The following is a 12415-nucleotide window of genomic DNA, read 5'->3' on the forward strand; positions in this document are numbered from 1 at the left end:
TTCATATTATCAATAACAATGCCTGGTGGTTTGTTATTTGCTGTACGAAATCTTCATACCACAGTTTGACTATTTTTCCCCGCTCCCTCTGATAGAGTCGATTAAAATTTGGAAGTGATCAATTATTGTAATATTTGTTCCTAGTCTTCCTTCTGCAGAGCATGATACTTAGTAATCAAGAAACGGGATCCCTAACTCTCACAGAAAGCCATTCCCTGCAATTGGGAGATGAAGCCCCCAGAGAAACACAAATCCTTCTTGAATATTTGAAAGTCTTATACGAGCAGCTAAATGGTACCACAAGCATTACTGGATGGGAAGATGTTCCAAAGATCAAAGGTTTAGAAGAAACATTCAAGAATGTTACAGAAAAATGTGATAGCTTATTCATAAGAATGGACAACCTCACCTTGACTCCAGGTAAATCTTTTTATTTTTACTAAAATTGTAGTTTACCAGTGTCTTCAAATCCATCACTGACATGAGCTAATTTTATTTCGGCTTCCTCATTTTCAATAATGTATTATCCGTCTGTCTCAATTTTAAAATGATGCAGATTTTTATTTTTTTGGTTTGCTTTTTTGTTATTTCAGCATTTTTAGTTATAATATCTGTATTGCTGCTAACAAAATATCAGCATGTTAGTCTTAACAGTGTTGTATGGGGTGCAAATCATATTTGGTAATGCAAACAGTAAGAGATAAGGTATATATGAGTTAATCTGACACATTAAATTATCTGAATTACCCTGCCCAGCCACCTGACCATAACGCGGACTTCTGCTTATGTTGCTGGTGTTCCTATCTAAAGGTGGTAGCGTTTCTCTTCTTATATGCTTGTTTCCCTCATTTGGAACATGTGCTTACATCAGTGGCACTATATTAATGACACAAATAACTGTATGGTCAATTCAGTTTCACAAAGCTTTCTAAATCATCTGTCAAAAACTAATGCCCATATTTACCAAGATGCAGGGCAACACAAAGGCTTATTTGTGATTTACAAAGCCACAAATGCTTGATTTGCAGGGCCTTGCATGGCTTTGTATGTGTATTACATTTATTTGTGGTAAGCGTTCCACAGGTGAAGCATGGGTGTTCCCATGCATCCACATGGATTCCATGCCATTCCAGAATTCCTATGTATGTTAATTTCATTCTGCATTGCACATAGAAAGAGAAAAATGCCTCTTTGGATTGTTTTTGTGCATGAAGGTATCCCTCCCCATAATGCAGTCACCCTTGCAGTCTTGGTGCTAGGCAGCCACTAGTGAACCAGAGCTAAGGAGCACTGTAACTTTAGCGCTGTCCCATTCATAAAACGCACAGCAGCAACTGCCTTGCTGCACTGTGCTGCATTGCCAGAATTCTTAATAAATGTAGCCCTAACTGCTTTCCTAATGTGAAATTAGTGTTTGCCTGCACTTCACACCTGGGTACATTCAACTAAAACGTACATTGATGGGTAACTCGTTACATCACATACTTTTATTTATATATTTGCTGCTTTCTATATAGAGGGATTGTCAACATCGTAACGGTCACTGGCATACATTCAGTTGTATGTAGTGTACATATGACTAAAAATAGGAGAAGGGCACTGGTCAATGGGTCAATGATGCCATTCTTGACTTGCATCTACTCTCTTGTAAGAATTTGTATGTGAATATAGATGCCATTTTAATATCAATATCTACAGCATATTCTACGTGATGTTATGCATGAGGCTGCTGTTAATATTAAGCAGGCCATTGTAAGACTGCATGTCAGCCCGAGCAGTTTAAATTTCTGGATTCTTTAATCCATAGACTTTGCTTTTTATTTGATTATGATTTTTAAATTATATTAAATGTATCATGTCTATAACTCCACACAATAACATATTTATTGCTTGCAACATAATATAGTTACAGTTAATTTGCCTTTGCTTGCTAAAGTTCTGGATTAAGGGTGCTCCAAAATTTTGACTTGGGTTGTTGAGTTTGGTGTAGTCAGCGAAGCAACGTTTGCTTACGTTTCTCCAAAGAAAGCATACTCATACCCACCTGGCCCTGTGGTGCACTGAATTTCCTGATGCAGACTTTTGGATGGATGAGGCATCCTTTTTCAAAAAATGAGGCAGACATCTGTTACATCCCCTCCACATGCAGGCAAGTGGTGCTTTGAGAGGGAATCTGAAGAAGGGAGGTGCAACATGACTGCTTGTAAAGATAAATCAGTATGCCCACTTTCGAAGCTTTGAAAGAAAGAGCAGAATAGTGGAGGAACATGAATAAAAGAAACATTTACCAGGAATGCTTAAGAGGAGGATAATTCTGCAGATGGATAACAAAAATGAAGCTGACCTTGAATCAACACAGATAACACTTTTTGTGAACATTATAAACAGGTTATTCGTGTACCATAATTTGCGAGGTTCCGATCCAAGTCAATGATACGAATCCAGAACATATGGCTTCAATTGAGATGAATAAACAAGAGAATAAACCTTTCAAGTATAACACAACATGAAGCAAATAGCCACTCTGTTGATTTGAAGAGTAATCGCAAATGGACCTAAAATCATGGTTGAAATTTAACTGTCAATATGAGAATTGTGAAAAAAAAACAAAGAAAGAAAACGTTTATTTCTAGGTGAAAAGGAAACAGAATTTAATCTTGAGTTCTCATCATATGGATGGAAGGATGTAAACTTTCTTGAGAAAGTTGTATATGATTCCATAACTGGTTTTAGTGAGCAGTAGCTGCTGGATTGAAATAACCTGTCTAACTAAGCACCCTCTTCCAACAACCCATCCCTGCCTGAGCGCCAGTGTCCTGCTACCTCCCAAACCCACTGTAGAAGTACAAATTTGACCCAAGCAGGACAGGCTGCTACTGCAGAGGCTATTTTAGTATACTTGATCGAATCCTTTGTTATGGATAGAGACAAAGTGGCATCGTAATTGTTTGATAACCTAGAAAAAGGAAACCCGACAACAGGCCCTTCAACAAGTGGTAACCCCCCACGCAGAGAAACTCTTAAAGATAAATTTATCAAGTTAGAAAGGCTCAAAAAGACTGAGAACGCCAGATATTGGGACAGTGCCACCCTCAGGCAGTACCTTAGGTTAAACAGTGTCCCAAGGGGACTGCGTGCCCAGATTTTCCCCACCTTTGACTATCTGGACGATGACTTACTGAACAAATGGGAAGAAGCACTAGCAATTAACTCAAATACACTTATCCACATCATCATTGAGAACGCGGAACGTAAAGTGGCTAAATTGCAAACAGACATTGCACAGTTAGAATCAAAGATAATAGACTTAGATCTCATGAAGGCTACCGAAAAAAACTACATCATCCTAAACGGCATATTGACTAGACATCAGAACGAGATTAAGGACAGAAAAAACAGACAATTAAAAAGAGACGAAGCAGATTACAAGGAAGGTCGTGTTTTCACATTTGCCAGGAAATACGACCAACTGGTCCACAAAACTAAGGCAGGCAACAAACCGGACAGAACTGATACATCCTCCATTTACTCAAGCTCCTCCTCCATTAGTACAATCCCTAGCGAGAGCGAATCTGAACCTCAGAGAGATAACAGCACCTCAAATTTTTTACACGAGGTCCGAACAATCAGACACGAGAACAGGACACACCTAAGACAGAACACACAAGAAAGAAAACCCATAGAGGGAACATTTCAGGGAAAGGAGGAGTTCAAGAAATAACTGAGATCAGGGGACACAGGGAAATAGCTAACCAGCCCAAAGAGGTACAGGTGGTCAATCGCTCATCCAAATCGTTAACTAGTGATATGATTTCCTTACTCAGCAAAGGCCTGAATTACAATGCTCATGAAAGAGGGGACTTGTGTAGAACTAACATCGACCTCTTTAAATTCATCAGGGGTTTAAAACTTAAGAAAAACTTTGCCAACTCACCAAGGGACAACCCCATCATGAGAGACAATATCACTCCATCACCACCAAACATACAAACCATAAGAGAGATCGAAGACACACATCTACTCATGACACTTATTGAAGATGATGACCACCCTTTCACGACATCCCAACTGCTACACGATCTTGAGATAACAAGCGACACCACGGTGGCAAGTAATCTCAAATGTAAATCCAGATGGACCCCAACCTTACAAGGCGGGAATCCAGTAGACACCTTTTACAACCTGGTACTAGAAGACTTAGACAAACACGAAATTAGACTTGATAAACATCAACATAGAGGTAGAGACAACCTCACTAGAAATGAACGCATGGCCCTTTGAACACTTTCCTCCGACCACAACCTCATTATAAGAGAGGCCGACAAAGGCAGCAATGTCGTTATTATGAACAAGAGTGACTACCACCACGAGATTTTATCCCAACTTAATGACCACACTTGCTACACACAAATTGAGAGTAACCCCATCAATTCTGTAACATTTCTGATAAACAACCATCTCAAGAAGTGGCACACGGAAGGTAAGTTGACAGACCAACTGCACCATGGCTATACACACTACCCAAAATCCATAAGCCATTTGCCTTTCCACCAGGTAGACTCATTGTGTTGGGGATAGGGGGACCAATCGAAAGGATGGCAGAATATGTGGTCCTTTTTCTCAATCCTATAGTCAAAAATCTCCCGTCTTACATTCAAGACACTAAGCATGTGCTCAGCATTCTCAAAGACATACAATGGAAACCAGGGATGATCATGGCAAATCTGGATGTGGTGTCCCTGTACACCTCCAATAAACCAGACACAGTCCTAGAGGCCATGTCCAAATATCTAGACGCCAAACCAGCAACCTTGTGGCAACACACAAGCATGTTACTCTCAATGATGAACATCATCCTTACTGGCAGACAAAACTCTCAAAACTCACATAAGCCCCAGGGCACTCATTACTTACAGAAGAGGTAGAACTCTACGCTCAAGACTGAGTCCCACTGTACCTAACAACACCACCTCATGGCTCACCCCACACAACAAGGGATTTCACAAATGTGGCTGCTGTGATGTTTGTAAGTGGGCACAAAATGGAACCAGAACTTTCAATAACCATCACAAGCACAAATATGAGATCCAAGCCAACATTAACTGCAACACTAAATTTGCAGTGTATGTACTCGAATGCACGTGTCACAGCCAATATGTGGGCAGTACCATCAGAGCCCTCAAAGACCGCATCAGCAAACACGCAGGAGCCATGCACCAACAAGATCCCCGCTATCCGATGGCTCTGCACATGGCCACATGCCCCACTTAGGGTATCCACAAGAGATTCTCCTTCTACGGCATTGGCAATGCCAAACCCAATGTAAGGGGTGGGATCCGGGAGCTCAGACTCAGACGTCTTGAAGCCTACACACGGTGAAGCATGGTCAGAACATCGACCATGAACTTCAATACTTCCTGGGTTTTTGAGATACATACATTATCTTGCATGTTTATCCCGATCATTCTGGTTCTAGATTTAAAGAGACAACGTGTACATTTTGTACATCATAGATAATGTGACTTTTGGTCCTATTACCCACAACAGTGGCCATACCATGTTCTGCCACTAGTAAGTTCCCCCTTTTTACCTTTTTGTACATAATGTCATCTAGTCTATGAATCTGCTCCTTGACTCGCTACTGTGTCTTGCTGTCTGACAATTGTAACTCACCCGACTGTTTCGCTTATCATCAAGCAGCAAATACTTGCTTATCACTATCCACTACCATGTGTACCATATCACTTCTGTATATAACTTTTTAGGCAGCCTACTACTCTGCTTGTTTCTTGCTAAAATGTTTATGTGTTTTTTTTCGTGTGTCACATGCAATTTATCTGACTGTTCCGAAATTCACAATGTACCAATCACGTGCGCATTACGGCCGATAAACATGTTCATCAATTCCTTTTATGCACCATAGGAGAGTTGACTGTTGTACAAACATGATCCTGTTGCTCCACTTTTGAACACTTGTTTCTTTATTCTTATCAGCCACAGACACGAACAGATTAGCACCCATGATGGCATCTCTTGACACAACACCACCCCTGACTCTGTACTCACTTCTGGTTTTGAACATTGGTACTGCTCCAGTTGTCCGGGCACGCCCCTTCATCAACGCAGACCAACTGCTTTATTTAACTGACCCCCGCCCCTTGTCCCACCTCACGAACTCCGAGGCGAGAGGGGCACATTCTGATCTGGGAACACAGAGGTATATGTTAACAGAACATCAGCCCTCTCCACTTTTGGCTAATCTTGGTCGACAGGCCTTATGTCTGCTGACTGTTAAACGTTCTCTCTCCAGGTTCAGACGTACACGATCGTACCCGTGCGAGTACCACCTTTAATCCTTTCCTACACAGCACGGACTTATCCATCCTGCTGACTTCTACTCATTCTGACCGCACACACCTGTGGCCACCTGGACCCCGCTACCGGGTCGGAAGTAACACCGGTACACCGGTGAGTTCACAACACACGCCCAATCAATTTGTGCTTTTTACCTTGTGACCGATGCCGACATCCCGTTCTGTAACTTGATTTTGGCTATACAATGCTGTTACAGATCCACAATACTACCACGCCAATACAGGTATCCAACTGTTTTCATTTGTCTGCATCCACACATGCACCGCAATTTAGTGCATGTTTTCATCACCTCCTCGCTCACTTCGCCGCCACACTGTCGTGTCTCTTTCTTTTCTTTTCCTTCTTCTTTACGCAGGATCATGTTTTAGATAGTAGAGCATATCCCGCTCTTATGTCTTTGTATTCCTTTGCACTATTAGAGTATGACACCAATTGACCTTTGGTTAAGTTACTGTCTGAATGCATTACTGTTTAGTAGACCTTTGATAATAATGAATATTGTTTTGCTTGACTTTTACCTCGTGAAAGCAACTAATGTGTTCTTTGCCTCACATCGCACCTTTGCGTGTCTACATAATAGTCATTTAGACTGTTTCCTTTTTTTTCTCAGAACCATAACTTTAGTTTTACATTTAAACTGACTTGTGCAATATTAATGTGGTGGATTGTACTGTTTGTTTCCCATTTGCTTTCTTTTCCAATTTAATTACAACCAAGTAACAACGGTTACTGACCACCAATAAGTCCCCCTTAATTGCAACAAACCGCCATTCTGGGGAGGATGGCCTGCTGGAAAAAATTGAAACTCTGATAAAAAAATGTAATCACCGCCTGCTAGAAAAGATTAGGATGATTAACACGGACCTAGACTTAATTGATAAAAAAGTAGAACGAAATACAACCCTACTGTCAGATTTGACGAAGGGGCTGATTAATATAAACACTATAGTAAAGCCAGGGAAAACGTTGCCACAAGCAGAACAAGTCCCAGTACATTCTACCCTCCCTACAAAAGCTTGCCCCGGCAGGAAAAAACCACCCAGTGTCCCCCCCAAAAAGGTGCAGACACCCCTCCTAGCAAAGAAGAAGTCAGAAATTATAGCCCAGCCCACAATCAAAGCGAGTGATCAGACGTCGACTGGGGGGAATAATTTGATTTCAAAAGATAAGGTAGAAATCCCACAAAGTAAGGCTATTAAGGATAATGGGGATAGGAACACACATAATACAAACTGGCAAGCACGTAGAATAGTAGATCTACCGCCTGAAGCTGCTCCCTATGTGATTGTCATGGCGGGTGTCCCAGAGCTTCCTTTAGTCACTAAGGAAGACCACCGAGCCTTAAGAAATAAAGTTACCTATTGGTTACGTAACAACAGACCCTTGCCTGCCCACATTAATGGGGACATTTTAAATGTTAGGCAGTCAATATGGGTGGGCTCTCGACCAAAAGATAGGAAAGGGGATGTAATCATTATAAACTTTAAAGATCACAGAGCTGTCAGGCATATTGGGGATTGGTATGAGCCAAGAAGTAGTGATTCTATTTCTACACACTATCTTAGCTACTTCTATCCGTACGCTTCAGCCCAATATCCTAAAACTCATGAACCAGAAAGGCAGTTTACAAAAAGGTTTGGTTCTAACAATTTTGGATATACTCAGAATCTTTCCTTCCAACCTCAGAGATTACCCAATTTCTATCCTAGGCAGCATTATCCACTAACCCCAAGCCTTAATTCTAGGAATAATTATTTGTGGGATAACAGAGGCATAGCTCCATGTGTTTATAACATTCCTGTCCACAATCAGTTTGATGTATTCTCGGGTCTTGATTATGTGGATTGACTAAAACAGGATACTTTTCCCGTCAAAACATCAGGATTAGGGGAGAATAGTGATGAACTCAAGGAGAATAGAAGAGATCAGGGGGCACGGGAGAGCGTCAAAAACATTATTCAACCCGCTACTGTACCCACTGTGACTCATGGTTACAATGAGGAGGAAGGTTGCATGATATCCAGTAACCATGACCTAAAAGAAGGGGGGAAGCACAGAATAGCATGCTACTCGATAGTTCGCAGGGATTTGAGTAATGTACCAGTGGGTGACCGCCTAGTAAAAGAGAATAAAAAATCCTGTAAATTTTTATTTTAGAATGTGGCAGGATTGAGGCAGAAAATTAGTAACCCAACCTGGGAAAGCGTTATAAATGGATCAGACATTCTGGATCTACAAGAAACCTGGACCACTGATCCAGTGTTCTTAAATGGCTATAGAACCTTTTTCACTCCGGCCATGGGGGGTCAATCTGGGAGAGCAAAGGGCGGTTTAATTAAGTTCCTTTCGAATCGGCTCAAGTATGAGCAGGTACATTCTATGTCCAAATCTAGTTATTATCAAGCATTCAGGTTAAACAATAAGGGAATTAACTTGGTCCTGATAAATTTTTATAATAATATCCCTAAAAACGAAATCCTCAGCACCTTAACAATACTGAGGGAGGATATACAACATGAAATTGATAAAAAGGACAGGGAAGTAACAATCTTATGGGGGGGGGGATTTTAATTGGCCACTCTGTAAAAAGGGCAAACAGGGCATCTGTGGCCTAATGCTAGAACAGGACATCAATTTATCGCACTTTGATCATTCTTTGTTGGGGGATAGTTCAAATGAAATACTGTTTATGTACAATATGGGATATGCTAATGAAATTGCCCAAAAACCAACCCCTTTTGCCCCCACATTTATAGGTAGAGGAGCTCTAACCACAATTGATTTTATTATTTCCTCAAATAGCTATAGTTACAATATTAAGGGGCTAAAGATTATGGAGGTGCCTTTAAGTGACAATCTGCCCCAAACAATGGAGGTTGAAAACCCATTTCTGGAGCAGCATGATGACATGCACCCTCTATGTATAGTTCCCGATGTTGTTCTCAGGAGACAACATGGGTATTCTCTAAATTGGGGAAAGGTGGTCCCAGAAATGCTCCTAGGAAAAGTGTTGAATGCCTGTTCGGATAGCTTTGCAATATGCTTGAATGAGCAGTCTAATAGCGAACAGATTATAAAGCATTTCAACATCATAGCTACCACAGTCAGAAATTGCTTGTGGGTGGAGGCAAAAAATAAGGTGAGGGGTAATAAAAGTTGGTTTGATAAAGCATGTACAAGGGCACTAACTAACTTGAAACATGCTATTCACAGCACACCCCGAGATCCCCTACAAATAAGAGCTTTTAGGAAAATATATAATGAGGCCCTAAAGAAAAGGAAAGATGTTATAAAGAAGGAGGCCCTAGAATCTTTATGCGTAGCATCACAGTCAAATGATGTATCTGCTTTTTGGAGGGCCGTAAATGCCCCTCTTCTCCATGACAATTGCAAGGCCTAAATAGAGATTGCTATTGCTGAGGAGGACTGGGTGGAACATTTTTCTAACCTTTATAAGTGCCAAGATGACAGTCCTATAATAGGCCCAATTGAAATGGACAATACAATGTCAGGGGCTGAGAAACTGGTGATAACACTGGAGAAAGTCATGTCGGGCCTGAAAGCTACTAAAGGAGGCAAGGCCGCAGGTCCTGACGGGATCCCAGCAGATCTATACAAAGCCAATAGTGAGATCTGGGGCCCTATGCTAGTACAACTCTTTAATGCAGCACTAGCAAGGGGGTTGAACCCGTCTTGGTTTACTTCGGTCATTGTACCGATATACAAGAAGGGAGATAGGCAAGACTGTGCTTGCTATAGGCCAATCTCCCTCTTGGACTCCTCCATAAAAATCCTTGGCAGAGTCATCCTGGCAAGACTCCAAAGCTGGGCTAAAGAGAATGAGATAATGAGTGACCTACAGTTTGGATTTCAGAAGGGCATAGGAACAATCGAACAATGTTTAAATTTAATGATTGTCCAACAAAAATACACAAGGGTAAAGGGCGAACGCTTGTATCTTACGTTTGCTGACCTTACGTCAGCGTTCGACTGTGTGTCACATGCGAAACTGTGGGAAATTTTAAAAGGTTTGGGTGTGGAACCCTCAATCATTTGCTTTTTAAGAGAATTATATGCGGGAGCTACGGCTTCGGTTCGCTATGGAAAGGGGGGCGAATGTACCAGAAAATTTGGCGTTGAACGAGGAGTACGCCAGGGGTGTGTCCTGGCTCCTTTTTTATTTCTGGTTTACATAACCCTCGCATGCGCCTATTCAGCGGAGACCCCAGTCTCCATACTTACCGGCCCCCGCATTCTGCTGTTGCCAAAGGTGGGAAATAATGTCAGCCAACAAAACCTGGTATCCTTAGTGGTCGTTGTTGGCCGCAGTTTATTAATAATCAAAGACATATTAATAACACAAACTGGTTTCAAGCAATCTTCCATTTACGAACATTACTCATCAATCATAATTATCAATCATAATTGTCATATTACACATTATGACACCCTCTTGTGATAGCGGGTGTCAGTCTCTTTGTGCCCTCCTTAGTTCGAAAATGGGGCTTGTACCCAAACCAGTTTGTTGCCAGTCTATTGGTGCTCCATTGGTTGGTTGACCACGCCCTTTGCGTGTTGCGGAGGGGAGCTTTCCAGTCAGGAGTTAGGTCCCCAGCTCGCTACCAAATTGCGCCCTGCCGTCCGGCCGGGTCTGGGCCGCGAGTGCCGTCTCCTCCTGTTACTCCCCTCCTTTATGCCGCCACGTCACCCTGCCGTGCGGCATTCAAAAGTGAGTGGCCATCCTCTTACACACCGCCCGCCGGTGTGTTTTCTTATCCAACCAGTGTAGGATTTCCGCTAACACCCTTTCCCTTATCCAGCACTGCGACTTTTGCTGTTCCTTAGGTGTGGGTGGGTGGGCTTCAGTCGTTGCTGCTGTCGCGCCGTTCTCCCAGCTCCTTGAATGCGATGTGCTTCTGCTGGGAGGGCGGCGTCGCTTAAATCCTCTTGAGCCCTCCATGCAGGTCTCAGGTGAGTCCCCCTGATTGGGGGGTTCAAACAAAGCCAGGTTGACCATTGGGCGCCCTTTGGGGGCGCTCAGGTCAACAGGTCACTTCCGGTCGGGTGGCTGGTGCGCACCCCGCTTCCGCTGGTTCATGTGCGCATCAAAGCGCCCAGAACCAGTTTACCCCCGCTGGTGGCACCACGAGGGTTATGGCGCCGGCCTTCGAGCCTCCCCCACCCTTCGGGCGGGTGCGGCAGCCTCTGCAATAACCCTCGCATGCGCCTATTCAGCGGAGACCCCAGTCTCCATACTTACCGGCCCCCGCATTCTGCTGTTGCCAAAGGTGGGAAATAATGTCAGCCAACAAAACCTGGTATCCTTAGTGGTCGTTGTTGGCCGCAGTTTATTAATAACCAAAGACATATTAATAACACAAACTGGTTTCAAGCAATCTTCCATTTACGAACATTACTCATCAATCATAATTATCAATCATAATTGTCATATTACACATTATGACACCCTCTTGTGATAGCGGGTGTCAGTCTCTTTGTGCCCTCCTTAGTTCGAAAATGGGGCTTGTACCCAAACCAGTTTGTTGCCAGTCTATTGGTGCTCCATTGGTTGGTTGACCACGCCCTTTGCGTGTTGCGGAGGGGAGCTTTCCAGTCGGGAGTTAGGTCCCCAGCTCGCTACCAAATTGCGCCCTGCCGTCCGGCCGGGTCTGGGCCGCGAGTGCCGTCTCCTCCTGTTACTCCCCTCCTTTATGCCGCCACGTCACCCTGCCGTGCGGCATTCAAAAGTGAGTGGCCATCCTCTTACACACCGCCCACCGGTGTGTTTTCTTATCCAACCAGTGTAGGATTTCCGCCACGCCGCAGGGAGGCCCACGTCTCACTGCGGCTCCCCCCCTGCACCTGGTTCGTGGCTCCCACCTTTCTCCATCTTTCCTTTTTTTTTTTTTTTTTTTGTTGCAACCTGCGAGTGACATTGCACCCCACAAGTTATCCCAAAACACCTTCATCCCCTTTTCGGATAGGTGTACCCCGTCTTGCCCATAGAGTTCTGGGCGGCCCGGGTAAATGAGGCCATGCC

General features: G+C 43.1%; 1 protein-coding gene across 1 annotated transcript in view; it reads left to right on the top strand.

Moving 5' to 3' along the window:
* Positions 1-12415, top strand: part of MARCO (macrophage receptor with collagenous structure) — a 137785-nt gene that overhangs the window by 10032 nt on the left and 115338 nt on the right. Inside the window, exon 3 of the mRNA XM_086957351.1 lies at positions 145-420. Coding sequence (XP_086813477.1) covers positions 145-420 — 276 coding nt within the window. The remainder of the gene's footprint in view (positions 1-144; positions 421-12415) is intronic.

Source organism: Lissotriton vulgaris, chromosome 2_1, assembly GCF_964263255.1.
Source record: "Lissotriton vulgaris chromosome 2_1, aLisVul1.2, whole genome shotgun sequence".
NCBI classification, from domain to species: domain Eukaryota; kingdom Metazoa; phylum Chordata; class Amphibia; order Caudata; family Salamandridae; genus Lissotriton; species Lissotriton vulgaris.